This window comes from Orycteropus afer, unplaced genomic scaffold (genome assembly GCF_000298275.1).
Source record: "Orycteropus afer afer isolate SDZICR_OR568_19922 unplaced genomic scaffold, OryAfe1.0 scaffold00231, whole genome shotgun sequence".
Lineage (NCBI taxonomy): Eukaryota > Metazoa > Chordata > Mammalia > Tubulidentata > Orycteropodidae > Orycteropus > Orycteropus afer.
Window position 1 is genome coordinate 4769867 of NW_006921818.1, and position 18641 is coordinate 4788507.

Here is an 18641-nt window from a genome sequence, read left to right on the forward strand (position 1 = left end):
CAAATATGGATAGTTTTACTTCTTCCTAACCAATTTGGATGCCTTTGATTTCCCTTTCTTGCCTTATTGTGCCCTGGCTAGGACTTCCCAGGAGCTCTGATAGCGTAGTGCCAAAGGCACTTGACTGCTAACCAGAAGGCTGGCAGTTCAAACCCACCAGCCACTCCTCGGAAGGAAGATGGGGCAATCTACTTCCATATTGATACTGCCTCGGAAACCCAAGGAGGGGTGGCTATGAGTTGGATACAACTCGATGGCACATAACAACAACAACAACAGGACTTCCAATACAATGTTGAATAGAAGTGGTGATAGAGGGCATCCTTGTCTGGTTCCTGTTCACCAGACCAGGGGAATGGTTTCAGTCTCTTGTTCAGAATAATGTTGGCTGTTGGTTTTGTGTATATGCCCTTTATTATGTTGAGGAATGTCCCTTCAATTCTTATTTTGGTGAGAGTTTTTATCAGGAATGGGTGTTAGATTTTATCAAATGCCTTTTTTGCATCAATTGTATGCTCATGTGGTTCTTTTCCTTTGTTTTATTTATGTGATGAGTGACATTGATTGTTTTTCTAATGTTGAACCATCCTTGCATATCTGATATGAACCCCACTTGGTCATAATGTATTATTTTTTTGATATGTTATTGGAGTCTATTGGCTAGTATTTTGTTGAATATTTTTGCATCTACATTCATGAGGGATATTGGTCTGTAGTTTTCCTTTTTAGTGATGTCTTTGCCTGGTTTTGGTATCAAAACTTTTTTTTTTGCTTCATAAAATGAATTTGGGAGGATTCCATCCTTTTCTATGTTCTGGAATGGTTTGAGTAGCATTGGTGTCAGTTCTTCTCTGAGCGTTTGGTAGAATTCTCCCAAACTGCCTGGGCCAGAGACTTTCTCCGCCCGCCCCCCCACATTTAAGTCTTTGATGCATCTGGAGTCACCATTTGTTAAAGGAGCCATCTCTTCCCCATTTAATGGATGTCAGCCCATTGTCAAAAATCAGCTGACCTTGGGTTGATCGATCTATTTCTGATTCTCATTTCTGTTCTGTATTTTTTAATGACCTGTTCAATTTCTTCCTTTGTTATGGGTCTGTTTAAATTTTCCACCTCAGTCTGTATTAGTTTAGGTGAGCAGTATGTTTCTAGAAATCTGTCCATTTCCTCTAGATTTTCAAATTTGTTGGAGTATAGTTCTTCATAGTATCCTGATATCCTTTTAATTTCTGTTGATTCTGTTGTGACATTGCCCAATTTGTTTCTTATTTGTGTTATTTGTATTCTCTCCCTTTTTTCCTTTGTTAAATTTGCCAGTGGTTTGTCAAGTTTATTAATCTTCTCAAAGAACCAACCTCTAGTCTTGTTGATTTTTTCTATTGTCTTTCTATTTTCTGTTTCATTGATTTCTGCTTGAATCTTTATTATTTCTTTTCTTCCGGTGACTGTAGACTTTTTTTGCTGCTTTTTTCCTAATTGTTGGAATGTTGGGTTAAGGTGTTGATTTTGACTCTTCTTTTTGATGTGTACATTTTTTTATATAAATTGACCTCGGATCACTGCTTTTCCTGTGTCCCAAAGATTTTGGTATGCTGTATTTTCATTCTCATTTGATTCAAGGAATTTTTTTATTTTATTTTTTAATGACATTCCAACAAATTTGAAAATCTATTACCTAGTCATTTTCAAAGAGGGCGTTACTCAGTTTCCATGTGTTTGCTCTTTTTCCATTGATTTTCCTATGTTTGATTTCTAATATTATAGCATTGTTATCTGAGAAGACGCTTTGCAGTACTTCAATGTTTTTAAATTTATTGAGGCTTGCTTTGTGGCCTAAGATATGCAGGCAGCCATATAAGTTGCAACAATTGGTGATGTTTTTGTGTTTATATTTAATTGGTGATTGTATGTTGGAATGATTCGCCCAAGATTTTCATTTTCTTTGTTTTGTTTGGATATTACCTGAATAAGTAGGGCACTGTACTCCTCTATTCACTAGTTGGTAGCACTTACGCACTCAGCACTTGTCTCTTTCCAGGTGCCAGCCTCCTGTATGTCTGTGCTGTCTTTGACGAGTGGAGCCTGTTCTTAGGTCCCTGGAATCTGAATGAGAATGCTGTCACTTTAAAATCCAAAATAGCCACCACTTGTAAACATTCAAAATGGCTGCAATCTCCAGACAGCCAAAAGTCCACAGCTCAGTTTTTCTCCATCTCTGCTGTTTCCCTGTTTAATCATCAGCCACCAGTGCAGTCATCCATGGAGCCCTTGGTGAGCAGAGCCGATTTTTAGGTTAATTCTCAGGTCCTAACACCACTTGGAAATATTCAGGCTGTCTGTGCCGTCAGGGTAGCTGACAGTCTGCAGCTCTGTTTATCTCCTTACTCACTGTTTTCATTCAGGTTCTTCTACTAGTTGGTGTTTAATCCACTTCTGTATCCTTCCTTTCAAAGCTCAGGGCTCTAGGATTATCTTCTGTATCAGTGTCAATTGGTTTCTCTTTTCTTTGTTGAAGAGGTTCTGTGTAGCTTGTCTGCCTATTCAGCCATCTTCGGCAGATGATATTTCGATGTACTTATTTGTATGTGCTATATGAATGCCTATATATAACCAAGGTTGTGATGGACATCAAGCTCAATTGGCATAACATACTACACAAAATATTCTGCATCTTACTTTGGTGGGTAGCAGCTGGGGTCTTAAAAGCTTGCAAGCAGCCATATAAGTTGCAACAATTGGTCTCCCCTCATCTGGAGCAAAGAAGAATGAAGAAAACCAAAGATACATGGAAGCATTTAGTCCAAGGGGCTAGTGGGCCATGCAAACCATAACCTACATGACCCTGAGACCAGCAGAATGAGATGATGCCCAGCTATCACTGTCAACTACTCAGAAAGGGATCAAAATAGGAGATCCTGGATAGAATGGGAGAAAAATGTGGAACAAAACTCAAAATTATATAAAAAAAGACCAGGCTTACCGATCAGATAGAAACTGGTGAAACCCCTGAAACTGTGGCCCCTAGTCACCCTTTGGGCCTAGAATTTATCTCACTCCCATGGCCCCCAGCCAAACAGTAGACAGACATATACAGTGAACATTTATACCAGGTAGGTACACTCCTTAAAACAATCAACCATGGGCTATCAGAAGGGCAGCATTTGCAGAGGGAGATAGTTCTGAGGGCAGAAATGCATAGGAAAGAAGGGTGTAGGGAAAAGGTAACCACAGGGAGGAAGTGGGAAGAAAGCTGTTACAGTATGAGGATTGCAGTCAGTGTCATGAAACAAAATGTGTATGAACTGTTGAATGGAAAATGATTTTGCTCTGTAAACTTTCACCCAAATTAAAAAAAAAAAAAAAAAAAAAGGTCCAGATGTGATTTCCTCTGCTGTCTTTTAGTCAGTTCCCTAATACAGACTGTGTAGTATTTTAGCTTTAGTATTCTAAAGGAATTGCTAAATGAAAGGAGGTATTTTAGATTTTTATATCTGAATTCCTGTTTTTCACTGATTTTTAATAAATGGGGTTATAAGATGTTCTCAAGTGTGAATGACGCTTTAGATCCACTGTTTATTATGCTCGCTCCCATGTTTTTGTTCTCCTATTTATTTTTTAGACTGAAAAATTCGTGGGAAAGGGCAGATAATTGTGTAAGATTATATGATAATTAAATAGGCAATACTGATCTATAACATGAAGTTATAAATGCATTGCTGCTGACCTCAGCTGCCCATGTTGAGGCAAAGGTAATAATTATAAACATTTGTTAGCACCTGCTTGGACCAGGTGCTGTGCTTAGTATTTTGCATATATTAATTAATCCTCACAGCAACTCTGTGAGGTAGGGATCGTAGGAAATAGAAACTGTAGGTAATAAAACTTATCTCATAGAGTTTTTATAATGATTAGTGACTTGACTTCACCCAGGATGGCGCTTATGTCGAAGATCCCCAAGACCCTCTCTTGTATTCATCTTCATTCCAGAGGGTGGGGCTGGTGAAAGCCAAGGAGAGTGCGTGAGTGGGCCTGTTGAAGACACTGGAGTGCTAGCACAGGGGTTATGCACACCAGCTTCAGAGCACATTGACCTCAGTTGGAACTTTGGTTCTGACACCTTAGGAAAGTTACCTGAGGTTCCTGAGTCTCAGTTTCCTGTCTATAAGATGGGAAGATTCTTGTGAAAATAAAGTATAAGTGCTCAATGGTATCAGCTTCTGCCTCTGGTACTGTAATTGTCATTAGTACCTGCTGGCCACCCTGGGCTGTCCATGATGGGAAACACAAGGCCAGAGTTGTTGCCACTGACCCACTGCCCCCTCCATTCCAGCAATTCCCCTTCTGTCTGATGTCAGTGAATATCACCCGTATCGCAATCCAGGCCTTAAGGGAGGAGTGTCTCACCAGGTGAGTCCCCACACTGCTTACCTCCGGCCAGCTGATTAGAGTGATCCAGCAGAGCCTCACTCATTCCCACCCTAGTTTCCCCAACTCTCTTCCTCACCCACTGGTTCCTGGAGGACCTGGACAAAGTCCACTTGCACTCTCCTCCCTCCCCCTCCACCATCTCTCTTCTTCAGCTCTGACCTCTGATGTGAAAGCTGCCAGGGAACTGGTGGGGTGTCCTTTGTCTGTGCTGGCTCAGGCCCACGGGCTCAGGCCTATTCTCCTGGGACGGGTAGAAGGGAACCAAGGGTCAGCTTTGTTCATGAGCAAATCATCTCCCTTGTCCTGTAGGGAGTGTAATCGGCAGCAAACAGTAATCCCAGTGGTAAACAGTTTCTATGCAGCCACTTTCCTCCGCCTTGCCTATGTCTGGAAGACACAGCAGAAAACCATCTCAGACTCAGGCTTCGTCCTCAAAGGTAAGCACTTCTTCCCAGGGAGACCTATGCTCCTAGCATCCCCAGGTTCAGGGACTAGGCCTGGTCGCTAGACTGGTTTTGGCTATAGTTCACTTCCCCACAACCTCCATCTGTGATTTCTCAAATTCCAGCTTCTTGGTACTTCAGCTTTCTCTACTACCACTTTCCTGCCTTCATGGCCTTATACCTATGATGATCATATTTTCTGAATCAAAAATTGGAAGTTGGACTGACCATTAGAAATTGAGATTTGCCCCAGACAGGGTAGAATGTATAGTCCCTATGGCTAGATCTGGCTTCTAGGTCTCCCCATCTGGTCATCTCTTCATCTTAGAAGACTCACCTTTCTCTCCATAACGTGGGTTAGGGGAACTCCGTAGAGCTACTAGCCTTAAGACCATGAGTATTGTACAGTCTAATGATCCCTCATGCCTTTTGTTCCCCAATCCTCTATTCCAGACTTGGAATTGTTGGCCAAGAAGAGCCCAAGGCGGCTGCTTAAGACCTTGGAGATCTATTTGGCTGGGGTGTCAAAGGGACAGGCCTCCTTGTTGGGAGCACCGAAGTACTGTGGACCCCAAGCTTCTCACTCCAAGGATCTCACCTTCACAGGTGTGTGTGAGCTGCCACTCCACTCATCTGAAGGCACGTGGACAATCTGACCAACCCCAGAGGCTGACTGATGGACAGACTTGAAGGCAGGGCCATGGGAGCTTTCAAAGGACCACAGCAGGCTGTGTCAGGGCCACTCTGGCTAAGCCAGCCCCTCACTGTCTCAGCAGGTGGGGGTAGGAAGCTCTTGGGCTTGGTCAGGGAAAGCCAAGGACCGTTACCTACATGAGACATTGGATGGGTTGGATTTGACCCGCTCCCCGCAGACCTGTCTCCAGAACAAGGAGAATATGCCTTAATTTTAATTGGACTGTAGTTTACAGTTGTAGATCTCAAGTTACTTCAGAAAGAGTGTGATGGAAAAACCCCATCTGGATGTTACACATATCCCCATGTTACACATATCCCTATGATAGCCTCAGTCGAGAATACCAGAATTCTGACTCCCTGGGCAGCCCATCTTTCCGGCCCTGTGTCTGTAGGCCTAGGAGACTAGTTAGAACCAAAGGGAGGAGAGAGCAGTGGCAGCAGTCAGCAGGGGGCAGCAGCTAGCTGTGGGCAGCGTGAACCAAGTCAGCCACGGGAGCCCTCAGCTGGCCAGGCTTTTCTCTCCCATTGACTTGGTCAGTCTCAGGGTCCCCTCTAGGGTTTCTGGCCCCTTGTCCCCCTCATTTGTTTCCCCAGTCCTTCCCCCTCCCCCATTATTTATGATGTGGAAATGGCCATTCCACTATCTGCCATTGCTACCCTCACCCTAATGGCCCTGAAACTAGGGCTTCCTCATCTATGGAGGCTCTTCAGTTCACATCAAGGATGGCTTTCTAGCCTTGAGGGCACGTGAATTTCATATACGAGCAGTTCACAAATAAAAGATTCTTTCTAGTTTAATGTACCAGGTGTTTTCTTCTGAGAAAATTTTTTTTGTGTTAACCAAAAAATGTTGCATTCTGCCCTGGAGTGGTGCAACCGTAGTCCACACCAGAGCTCATGGAGAAGATGAGTTTAATTAGGAGGTGCACCAACGAGAGACAGATGGGGTCTTCAGTGGTTCCAAAAATACCCACTCTGCTCAGTGTTTGCAACCAGGGGTTTTTATACTAAACGAAAAAGAGACTTAACACATATGTAGGATTAATGAACCGTTTTCCACAAGTTAGATGGGACAATGGGTAATTAAGAAATGAATGTTTCCTGTGAGTCCTCGGCAGTCAGGTAATCCTTAAGAGGCTCCATCGGTGTTTGTCAAAGGCTAGGTGACAGGTCCTAACGTCCAGCCCAAGAGCCTTTGTTGACATAGATGGCTCTGTCTTAAATCACAGAATGCAGCAGGAACTAGTAACTGTAACTCAGAGAGAGACCAAGTTAATTGCAACACAAGGTTGAAGCCAGGTTTTAAAGAAATGGTATCTTAACTAAAAATACAGAGTTTTATTCTAACAATATGTTGTTGGCCTAACAAAACAAAATCTTTATCCTCACGTTGGCACCTTTTTGTGGCCCTCTAATGCCAGGCATGGTTAGTTAGCACTATAGGCACTCCAGCAGATGAAAGCACAGAAAAGGGAGAGAGGGGGTTCTGGCACTGATCCTGGGCTCCTGAAAGGAGCAGGTTGCCTCTGCCCAGGCTAAACTTCTGCTGAGTTCACATTATGTCCATCCTGATGAACAAGCGATGCCCTTGGCTACACTTGCCAGCCTCAGAAGCTCCTTGCAAGCTCTAGCCAGTGGAAGAGATGGTCCTGGTTTGTGTTCAAGATTGACTGATATGAGGCATCCACATGGGTTTTCCCTAATTTCTTCAGTTTGCAAAAGCAGGGCCTCCCAGCCAGGGTAATCTCAGTTGGCAGTGGGGCAGACAAGCAGAGCACCACTGGTTCTGCCAAGGCCTGGCCTTTGCTGTCATTCAGCTTTCAGTACTTGGGCTGTGAGGAAGTTTCATTCCCCACACTCTGAGCTCTACTTTCAGAACATCACTGGCCTCCTTCCCCCAAACCAGCCCCTGGGTGGTCTCTTTTATTGAAGGGGAGTTACAAATGCTAGGCTGCTTTCCTGTCCTTTGTTCTTTCTTAAGTAGAGCCGTGGGAGACCATGTCCAGGCCCTGCAAGCCTCTCCAAATTGTATCCTCTGGAGCTGGGGCCCATCACAGAGGTGGGAGGGCAGATGTCCATTCCAGCTGGACGCAAGTCTTCAGGCATCTTCAGGCTGCTCGGCAAGATGGCTCCAGGATGAGGGTAGTCACAAACCCTGCAGTTTGCATTTTTCATCTTTGCCTGACCCGAACTAATCTTTTGTTCCCCTTCCTCCAAACTGGGTCCTTAGCTAACTAGCCAAGATGATAGGAAGATTATTTGGCTCAGGTGGGGCGTTAGATTTTTTTTTTTTTTTTTCCAATTGCTGTTGAGTCAGTTCCAATTCCTCATGACCCTGTGTGTATTGGAGTAGAATCATGTTCCCTAGGGTTTTCAGTGACTAATTTTTTTGGAAGTAAATTGCCAGGCCTCTTTTGCAAAGTGCCTCTGGGTGGACTCAACCATCAACCTTTCTGTTATCAGTCAAGTATTAACTGTATCAAGGACTCTGGGGATTGGAATGCAGAGGAGAATAGAGCAGCTGAGCCTTTATTTTTGAGTGACTGGTGTAATGGTTCCTTTCCTTCTTACTCCATTTGTTCGCTCTGAGACCAGAAAGTAACTCAGCAGACCCAACTGTGAATGCTCAGCCTCTAGGCACATCTCTGGAGATCCCCTCAGTCCCTAGGAGCCTCTGGTTGGAGGGGAGGCCAGTGTTCATCTACAGGAGCAGTTTATCCCAATTCACTCACCGTGTGATGCTCTCCATACAATAGAGTGCTCATCATTTCGTATATTGGGATGTTAGCAATACATAATCCAGGTATACTTAAATTGGAGTTCTTTTGATACAGGGGTGTCTAAACCCTCTGAAAGGAGATGCAAAAATCTTACTATCTGCATGTGTCTTAGGAAAATGGTATACGCCGAACAACCTTACAAATATTGTCAATTACTGATTTAGTGCAGCCTTTACTCTCTGCCCTTTTAAAAACCATCCATGGCATGCACTCTTCTCATAGACTGTCGGTGCAGGTTCCACGTTTCCGTGGAGGGGCTAGCAGAGCAGTGGAGCTGATTTTTCTGTGCTTCTTGGCACAAACTCAAGATGAACTTGGACAGGATTTTTGTTTGTTTAGATGTTTAGATGGGTGAGTCTAGTGTATCAGAGCTCAGCAGCTCTTAGGGCCCACGGTTGGGAGTGACGGGGGTGAGTGGGTCAGGGCAGCTGCAGCCTTGCCAGGCCTCGGGGGCTCTTGGCCAGACTTATACAGACTCACACCATGGCCATTCCCCCCTGAGTCATATTCTCTAGAATGGGACCTTTTTGGCTACTCGTGTCTCACCCCTATTGAGCTGTCTATTCTTTGAGGAGTCCTTAGGTGGTACCAACAGTTAATATTCTCAGGCTGCTAACCAAAAGGTTGGAGGTTCAAATCCACCCAGAGGCACCTCAGAAGAAAGCCCTCATGGCCTAATTCCAAAAAATCAGCCATTCAAAATCCTGTGGAGCACAGTTCTACTCTGGCACACGTGGGGCCACCATGAGTCAGAGCTGACTCTATGGCAAGTGGAGTTTTGTTTGCCTTTGGTATTCCATTCACCATCCAGTTATACAAGAGAATGAACTAATGATCCTTGTGCAAGATCAAATAGAGACAGGGTGAGAACGAGAACTCCTGACTGCCAGGCTAGTGCTCTTCCCATCGCCCCACGGTAGCCTTGGGCTTATCACCCAAACAACAAAGCAATGTGACATGCAGTAACAAGCCAGATTTCTGTACAGTAGTGAAGAGTTGTCTTCTTGCTCGGTGAGCACAGGGCATTTGGAATCAGCCTTGTGGTGGTTTATTAGGGCGTCTCAGGAAATACTGGCTTAAATAGATACGCATCCCGAGCCCGTCACAACCTTCCCCAGGCTGGGAATGTGAGACTGAGCTGAACCCCTAGGTGAAAGTGATCCTGAGGCCTGGAGCTGTGCCACCTTCCTATTGGGTTCACAGCAGTGCCTGCCTGGCACTCCCAGCCCCTTTGCCTCAGTCATGCAAAGCCAGATCTGGCCCCAGAGGAGGCTCAGAACCCTTGGGAGCTGTGGAGTTGCCATCTGTGTGCTACTCTGCCTCCAGCACAGCCATAAGCAGGGTGAACAGGTGGGGGCCGTGAAAACTAGCCCAGGCCATGCAGTGCAGGTAGGTCCCTGGGTGGCACTGATGGTTTGCGCTTGACTACTAACCTAAAAGGAGCTCTGGTAGCATAGTGTCTAAGGCACTTGACTGCTAACCAGAAGGCTGGCAGTTCAAACCCACCAGCCACTCCTTGGAAGGAAGGTTGGGCAATCCTTCTTCTAGTGGTACTACCTCGGAAACCCAAGGAGGGGTTGCTATGAGTCAGGGCCAACTCAACGGCAAATAACAACAACAACAACTAACCTAAAGGTTGACAGAGGTAGCACAGAAGAAGGGCCTGGCAATAGGCCTTTGTCAAGATCACAGCCAAGAGAAAACCCTGTGACACACGGGGTCACCATGAATTGGAATCAGCTTGACAGAATGGGTATGATATGATCATGGTTGTGGTATGGTGCTATGGTGTGCAGTAAAGGTGGAGAGCCAGGGAAAATATTTGCTTTATTGGATATCCAGGGAGGGGAAAGGGGGCGCTTGTCCACAGTGACCATGTGCCAGAGGAGGAACAAGCAGGCAGAAGGTGCCCAGGCGAGAGAGTAGCGGGGAGAGAGATGTGAGCCCTCATTTCCAGTCCTTGAAGAATTGCTTGAAGATGGGACTCTCGCGGCCCTGAGGCAGAATCTCCACCTGCAAAGACAGTAGGAGAGAGGTCTGGCTCACAGGGATGCCACCTCAGCCTCCACCAGAGAGGACAGAAAGGGTTGGAGCCAAGCAGGAGGTTGTGAGGCACTGGGCCTGAGCCCACGTTCAATCCAGACCAGGGCCACTCCTCCAGGTAAACCAAGAAATGGGAAACCAGATTACAGGGACACAGGCTAAGACTAGCGACGGCCTCAAAGACATGAGTGCACAGTCTGACAGATGTCACCAATTATAGATGAGTCTTATCAGTGCCTCTGGGAATAGCTTGATGAGCCACTGCCATGCTAGGGCTAGAAGGGGTGGAACCAGCCAGGAGTCATGGCCCAGAGAAGGAACACAAACTATTCAGAGGTAGACCCAGTACTCCGGGCTTCCAGGGGCTGCTGCCCAGGATCCTCTTAGGAAAATCACGTCTTCTTAAATTTTGAAGATTTAAGAAGTGCTTTTGCACTGTATGTGTCTGGTAAGGGGGCTGGAATGCTCCTGACTGTGCCCGAGGCTGTCCTGCCATTCTTGTCCAGCCTGGGGGGTAGGAGGCCACAGGATGAGCCCAGGAATAGGGTTGGGGAGCATGGGGTTTCCCCTCACCTGAGTGTTTGGGGCATACTGCATGCGGGAGATGAAGCCCTCGGCCACTTGGAGGGCCGCCTGCCGCTCCTTCTCGTTAGCTTTTCGCCCTGGATCACAGGAAGATTTTTTTTTTAAAAAAAAAGGACAGGGATTCTCTTTTGCTCCCATCCCATTTTCTTAGGAAAATTTAAGGGGGTCCAGCAGATAGCTGGCAACTTTTAAAAACTAGACCAATTTTTTAAAAAGTTAAATGGGCCAGGAAGTCCCAAGAATGCTGAGGAGTTCTTGGAGGTATAAAGTCAGCCCCTGAGACTTCTCCCAACTTGGCGGCTCTAAGCTAGATGAAAACCTGGGCTTCTCACCCTTCTCACTGTTCAATCATCAGAACCTTTGGTTCCAACCAGTGCTCCAGGGATATTTCAGGGAGAAGCATGGGTATTCTCCCTGGCATCAAACTCTTAAGGCCAGGGATCCCCCCAGCAGGACTCCTTGCTTCTTGAGTCTGTCAGCTGTACTCTCTTACCAAGCCTTTTTTTGTAAAGTGAAATAGAACAAAGGAGTGTGATTTCTGATGGCAATGAATGTACTTCATGAGGCCTATGTCTACACATGCCTAATGATTATGCCAACTAAAATCCTTTACAAACCATGTCCACAGAGTGATCCATTTATTCCTGCAGGCTGTCCCTTTCACACAAACTGTGCTCTAGTTTAAGGCATTTTTTTCCATGGGAATAAAGTTGTGAATTTGGTTGGCTTTCCAGTCAGGCTATTAAAAATATCTAGCAAGTACAATATATCTGAGATTAATATGCTATATCCTTCCTCTTTGAATCGACCGGCTTCACCCCTGCCCATGAGACACTTCTCTTCCTGGCCCCTCAAGCTTCCTGTTTCGTCCTGTTTCCCTCTTCGTAATAGTTTGTTTGCTTTGAGTTAAATAAGCTTCTGGGAGTGGTTCTGGAAACCCCTCCACACCTGGCGTTGATTCCATGGGAAGTGTGCCCTGTCCTGTGGGAGGAGGTCAGCCCCAGTGCCACAATTTTCTCTCTTCCTATTCCTTCCCTCTCTGAATCCTGCCAGTGCCACTTGTTGCTCCAGGCCCTCCCCTTTCACCTTCATTTCTGCTATTTTTAAGGACCAATAAAAGGTCGGTGGTTTGAACCCCCCAGCCGCTCCCTAGAAAAGAGATGAGGCATTCTTCTTCTGTAAAGATTTACAGCCATGGAAACCCAACAGCAGTGAGTACTAACTAAGGAGCTCTTATAGTGCAATGGTTAAGCACTCAGCTGCCAATTTAAAGTTTGGTGATTCAGACCCTCCCCACTGCTCCACAGGAGAAAGACCTGGTGATCTGCTCCCAGAAAGATTACAGCCTAGAAAACCCCATGGGGTAGTTAGTTCTACATGGGGCTGCAGTGAGCCAAGATCTACTCAACAGCACTCAACAACAGTCCTCATTGCCTGGCAGCAGCTACACTAAAACACCAAACTACTTCATCTTCCTAACCTCAGTTGATCCCATGAACATTAATTGAGCAAGTGCTATTTTGTCAAGACACTAGAGATAGTGTGGTTCTTGCTTTCAAGACTTTATCATCTGCACAGGATGGGAGACATGCTTAAGAAAAGACAACCATAGGAAAGTAACTGGAGGCTGCAAGTATCACACAAGAGCTTTGTTTCAACAATTTGGTATAGTCAAACAAGCAGAACAGGCTCCTGCATACCAGTGTTTCTATTTCCAGCTGCTACTACCTCTTGGACAAACAGGTTCTACAGGTTCATCATCCACTGCATAAAGGTACGTTTAATTTATCTAAAATTTATCTCTAACACACCTCAAAGCAGAATCTCAGAATCAGGGGGTTCTTGAAGCCCCAAAGACCTAGGAATTCTGTAGAAAAGGGGCTCTCAAAGTGGGGTCCCTGGACCAATAGCATCAGTTTGACCAGGAACCTTGTTAGAAATGCAACTTCTTGGGCACCACCCCAGACCTTGTTGTTGTTATGTGCCATCTAGTCGGGGATGGGGATTTTAACAGGCCCTCAGGCTGGCGATTCTGATCAGTGCTCAAGTTTCAGAGCCACTGCCCAGGACTTAGAGGGTGGGAACAGCAAAAGGAAAGCCCTCAGCCGGAAGCACCCAGGCTTCCAGAGGCTGGGTCTGAAAAACAGCCAGGCAAGCAGAACTCTTCCACGGGAGGCCTGCTGAGGCACAGTAGTTGCAGGAGTCTGGGGCTGGAGTGGAGAGGCCACACATACCCTTCCAGATGTAGATCTTGCCACAGAGCCCATTGTCCAGCACGAAGCAGTCATCAGATATGAGCAGCTCGAGAGGAAAGGGACTAGAGTCAGCCACCTTGGTCAGGTTCATCTGCCCAGTGGCATCAGAGACCTGGGGAAGAAAGGGCAATGCTAGATCCCACTCCCCATCCCCCACACCTGTACACCTCCCTCCGGCTCTGCCTGTCCTCTGGAGTCTGTCTGCTCCACCCCTACACACCACTCCCAGGCCCTCAGGAGCAGACAGGGGACAGGGAGGAATGCACTGAAAACCCTCACCCCTTCCCATAAGCCTCAACCACTGCAGCACAGTGGGCAAAATCCATTTTTGGAATTAGGTGGAATTTCAAATTACAAATAAATACAAACAAACTTCCAGTAAGATGGAGGAATAGGCAGACAAGTGACACAGACCCTCTTCAACAAAGAAAAGAAAAACCAATTGACAGAGATACAGAAGATAATCCTGGAGCCCTGAGCTTTGACAGGGACTATACAGAAGTGGATTAAGGTTGGGCAATCCTACTTCCGTAGTGATACTGCCTCGGAAACCCAAGGAGGGGTCGCTATGAGTCTGGTTTGACGGGAGCTCTGGTAGCATAGTGGCTAAAGCACTTGACTGCTAACCAGAAGGCTCAAACCCACCAGCCACTCCTCGGAAGGAAGGTTGGGCAATCCTACTTCCGTAGTGATACTGCCTCGGAAACCCAAGGAGGGGTCACTATGAGTCGGGGCCAACTCCATGGCATATAACAACAACAACAACAAATCCTACTTCCGTAGTGATACTGCCTCGGAAACCCAAGGAGGGGTCACTATGAGTCTGGTTTGACTCGAGGGCACATAACAACAACAACAAAGTGGAAAGATTTATAGCGGAAGAGTGGATGACCAAACTATGGTACATACACATAATGGAAGGCTATTCAGTACTAAAGAATAATGTAGAGTCTGCAAAACACTGCATAATATGGATGAACTTGGGGACATTATGCTGAGTGAAATAAGTCAATCACAGAAGGACAAATACAGTATTAGTTCATTGTTGTGGAGGGTCAAGGAAAGGTTTATATATGGAAGGAAAACTCTTTGTTGGTTACCAGGGGTGAGAGGGGAGGGGAGGGAACACTGCCAAAAAAAAAAAAAAAAAAAATGCATTGACCCCTGTCACTTTAGTTTTGTGTATTTCACTGTATATAAATTATATTTCATTAAAATAAATAAATAATTGCAAAAAATAAATAAAGCAAAGCTTATCGATGGCTTCAAACCTCCTTTCTCCAAGAATGAGCCAGAAGTGAAGTGGTATTTCTCTACTGAGGGGGGCATGACATCCACTCTCTTCCCATACCTTTCTCACTTCCAACCCAAGAACAACCTCCCTAAAACCCCACCCGACCTTCCACTCCTTTTCTCCCCTCACTTTAGCCCTGCATGCACCCCCAGCTGCTCTGTGTAGGCTCCCACCTTATACAAGGCTGCGGCATGGGCATTTGTCTGGTCAGCTGTAAGGTCTTCCTCAGGGTTGCCCTCCTTCAGAGAAGGTTTGGGGCCCAGGACCTGCAGGGGCAGGGATAGGCCAGGTTTATAGGGACTCCTGGGCATCTGCCCCAGACCTTCTCAACCCATCATGCCCAGGGCCACCACTTCTGGGGAGACTAAGCTATGTCCTGAACAAGGACACCCAGCAGAGGGGAGTGAGTCTGGGTCCAGTCCACTGCACCAGCCAGCCCAGTTGTCCTCAAGGCTGCATCCACCCACAGTGAGTGCCTTATTCTGAATCACACAAAGGCACCCTGTGAGCCAGCCCCAGTCCTCATTAGTATCCCAGGCCCTTCTCTGCCACCCTCCACTGGCACCCTCATGCCCTCCAGATGATCACCACCTCTTTTGACTGCTTCCAAGCAGAGGGTCCCAGCCACCTACATCAACATCCCTACTACCTGGATCATCTCGGCAGGCTCCTCCCCCTCAGTGACGATCTCCACCTGGGCCTTGCCCTGCCGCTCGCTGTCCCGAATGGCCAGAGCCAAGTCCTGGGCCTTGTTGCGCTCCAAGATGTTGGACTTTCCACCACACCAGGCCAAGATGGTCTGAAGGGAAGCAGAGAGGCCAGGTCAAAGCCAGCTGCCTGAACGCTGTTTCCCTTGGCAGTGTGTGGGGAGACAGCTCAGAGGAAGAGGAAGGATTCTCTCTCTCTCTCTCTCTCTCTCTCTCTCGGCAGAGCCGTCCGCTAAGGCAGGATGATCAAAAAGGCAGAAGCAGATCCAGAGCCCTCCCTGATAATGGCAATGACAACCCTCTTTGAGTGGCTTTGCCCATCCCATCTCCCCTCCTGTTTTTTCCCCACATCACTTATTGCCATATATTTATTTCTTTATATTTATAATCTATCTCCCATGACTAGAAAGTAAGTTTCTCTAGTGATGACATTTTTGTTTTATTTTGTTTTGTTCACTGGTGTATGTCAAATGCTAAGGCAGAGCCCCGCTCCCATATAGACACAAAGTAAATATTTATTGAAAGGATGACTGGGTGAAGGCCATCCTTGAACCTCTATCTCACCCCTTCCCATACCTGCTGCCAGGCAAAACGTCTCAAGACTCCTGAACCGTTTATTACAAGATCCATTCACTGGCTCCACCTCAAAGCTTCTAATCTACCTTACAAATAACCCCTGGGTTGATCTTCTTGCCCAAGAATCTCCAGTACTACAAGATGCCGTCCATACTCCTTAGACAAACATTCAATCTCCTCATAACCTGAGTCTCACTTTTCTTCAACAATTTTCTTTCCCACAGCTCCTATTCCTACCCCTTCACTTCTGTCTCCATCTGTGTTCCTGCACTTCCCCACCTCTGGCTCAGCTTACCTGCTCCATGAAGGTCTAGTCAAAGGGCACCTTCTTGGGACAAGTGGCTTTGGCTCAGGCTTGAGGCCCCTATCTCCCAGCTCCCCCAGCCCACAGCCACTGGCTCCCATAAAGCCCTCATCACATACTGCCATATGTTATGACAGGTGACAGATGCATCTTGGCTGCCATCCCAGGAAAAGCTTGGGGACCAGGACTTTTCTATCCAGCATTGTGGTCCCAGTGCTAGCTCAGAGAGGGCATCATAGATCCAGTGAATGAATGGATGAGTGAGTAAATTAATGAATCGTCTGGTAGGCAGCTAACTTCTAAGCATCAAAGGCTTTCAGGAGAAGGAGGGAGTAAGCTCCAGTATTAGAGGCAATGGCAAGAAGTCAAAAGGAGGCCAATTTCTGTCCTCACAAATAAAGGGATGTTTCTAATGGCTGAAGTGGCCCAACTGGGAACAGACTTATAGCTCCTCAGCTTCCTCCCTCTCTCCTGGCCTCCTGGTCCCCTTTCCTTTTAAAGGATGGTGCTAAAACAGTGTGAAGTTCAGCCCTACCCACCCACCTGGCCCAGGTCCAAGATGAAGCAGTCCCCAGTGTTGAAGCTGTCCCAGCTCAGTGCTCGCTCTGTGGCACGAATGTTCTTCTTCCCTTTCACCTGGTAGAGTTTCTTGACGGCAGCTGGGGTGGTCCCTGGGGAAGTCTTGTGAAATGCTGACTCCACACCGCCTTCCTGCAGCAGACAGCTGGCCTGAGTGGGCTGATGGGTGATCTGGAGCCCCTCATACTCATCCCATCAGGAAACAGGTGGAGAGGTGAAGACCCAGGCCTGAGGGCACCCAGGCCTTCTGCAGGGTGAGAACCAGCAGAAACGGGGGCTGACTCTGAGGGGAGCCACAGGGTCGGGGGGCTGGGAGGTGGCCTCTAACCTGGTACTTGAGGCCACGTGGGAAGTAGCTCATGAAGAGGTCAGATTCATTGCCCTGCACTTCACGGTGCTGCACAGGCCGTTCCCCGAGTAGGGTGTTGAGGTGCACGGCTAGCACCGCACAGGCCCCCTGCTCATCCCGAGACGAATGCTGGCCTAGGATGGGTAGGAAGGCGGCAGGGAAAAAGCTCATAAGACCTGTGCTAGCCCCAGCTCCAGCCACTGCCCGGGCCAGGCGCCCCACCATCCCAGCTTACCTATCCACAGGTGCAGGTGAGAGAGCTCCTCTGGGCCATTGTGCAGCACTAGGTAGGAGTCTCCCGAGAAGAAGACACCCTGGTTCTCAGGTGCTACAGGCACTGGCTTCAGCTTCTCCACCCGCCAAATGTGCAGGCCAGGATTCTGCACAGAGGCTGGGAACGGGGAGCTACTGCAGGAGGGGACAGAGTTAGTAGTGGCCACAGACCAAGAAAAGTGGGTCTAAGAAGCCCAGAGATCTGAGCAGGCCTGGGGCCTGAAGCCTAGGCATAAGCAGAGCTGTGAGGAGGAGTGGCCCCTGGAAATGAGGAAGGGGAAGGGGTGAAGGAGGATGGGCACATAGCTTACCTCTGGGGGATGGGCGTGTACATGTTGTTTCGGGATCTGAAAAGACAGAAGCCATTATTATTTAAAACGTCATGACATCCATCCCTTGCACTGGTCTGAGAAGGCCTTTCCAGGTGGCTTAGGTGCTTTCATAAGGAGTTCTGGTGGTGTAGTGGGTAAGGCATGTGGCTGCTAACCAGAAGGTTGGTGGTTCAAATCAACCAGCTGCTCTGTGGGAGGAAAATGAGGCAATCTACTTCCATAAAGATTTACAACCTTGGAAACCCACCAGAGGTTGCTATATGAGTCAGAATCAATTCTATGGTAGCAGATTTGGTTTGCTTTTTTTTAAGGGCTTTTATATTCATCAACTACTTCATCTCCAGAAGCTGAGAGGGGATTATCACTGGATTCATTATGCAGGCAAAGAACCAAGGCTCAGACATTCTTAAATCCAAGGTCACACAGCTAGAAAGTGGCTAGCCGAATACAAGCCACTGACCACTGAGCAGTGGTCTTCCCCCAGCTGAGACCTCTAAGCTGAGCTCCCCTTCTGCTTCTAGATGCCTAACTCTGGGTTCTTAAGGCTAGAACACAGCTCTCTCAGCAATAATTGCTTTTATTAGAAAAGTCTAAAATAAACTGACCTTCTGCCATTAAAAAACATGCTAGAAAAGGAGAAGCACATGAAGTCTAAAATGATCAGAAGAAAAGAAGTAATAAAAATAAGAGCAGAAGTTAATAAATAGAAACAAAAAAAATAGACAAAATCAATGAAGGTTTTTTTTTTTTTTTTTTTTAAGAAGATCCATAAAATTGATAAATCTCTAGACAGACTGGTTAGAAAAAAAAGAGAAAAGACACAATTTCCAATTCAGGACTGAGAGAAAGGATATCACTACAGATTCTACTGGTATTAAAAGGATAAAGGAAATACTACAAAAAATGTTATGTCAATATATTTGACAATTTGGATGAAATGGCCAAATTGTTTGAAAGACACAAACTATGTATGAAAGCTCATCCAAGAAGAAATAAT

At 46.6% G+C, this 18641-nt stretch overlaps 2 protein-coding genes across 2 annotated transcripts in view; one reads left to right on the plus strand and one right to left on the minus strand.

The window, feature by feature from the left end:
• ELMOD3 (ELMO domain containing 3) overlaps positions 1-5527 on the plus strand; it is a 55640-nt gene extending 50113 nt beyond the window's left edge. The window contains exons 9-11 of the mRNA XM_007948906.2: positions 4331-4407; positions 4738-4865; positions 5325-5527. Coding sequence (XP_007947097.2) covers positions 4331-4407; positions 4738-4865; positions 5325-5527 — 408 coding nt within the window. The remainder of the gene's footprint in view (positions 1-4330; positions 4408-4737; positions 4866-5324) is intronic.
• A 4767-nt stretch (positions 5528-10294) lies between these two features.
• Positions 10295-17646, minus strand: CAPG (capping actin protein, gelsolin like). The gene is made up of 9 exons (XM_007948888.2): positions 17624-17646; positions 17275-17447; positions 17019-17173; positions 16655-16822; positions 15174-15323; positions 14698-14790; positions 13210-13342; positions 10964-11052; positions 10295-10360 (listed from the first exon to the last, which is right to left on the minus strand). The coding sequence occupies exons 1-9, from the start codon at positions 17644-17646 to the stop codon at positions 10295-10297; spliced, it is 1050 nt and encodes a 349-aa protein (XP_007947079.1).
• Positions 17647-18641: the final 995 nt, after the last annotated feature.

What these genes read in the sequence shown, in the direction of transcription:
- CAPG (XM_007948888.2), bottom strand. Translation starts at nt 17,646, where the DNA reads ATGTACACGCCCATCCCCCAGAG. An exon ending in TCATCTTGGACCTGGGCCAG is followed by an intron (nt 15,324 to 16,654) that starts GTGGGTGGGTAG and finishes GCTTCCCTTCAG; the next exon opens with ACCATCTTGGCCTGGTGTGG. An exon ending in AGCCTGCCGAGATGATCCAG is followed by an intron (nt 14,791 to 15,173) that starts GTAGTAGGGATG and finishes CTGCCCCTGCAG; the next exon opens with GTCCTGGGCCCCAAACCTTC.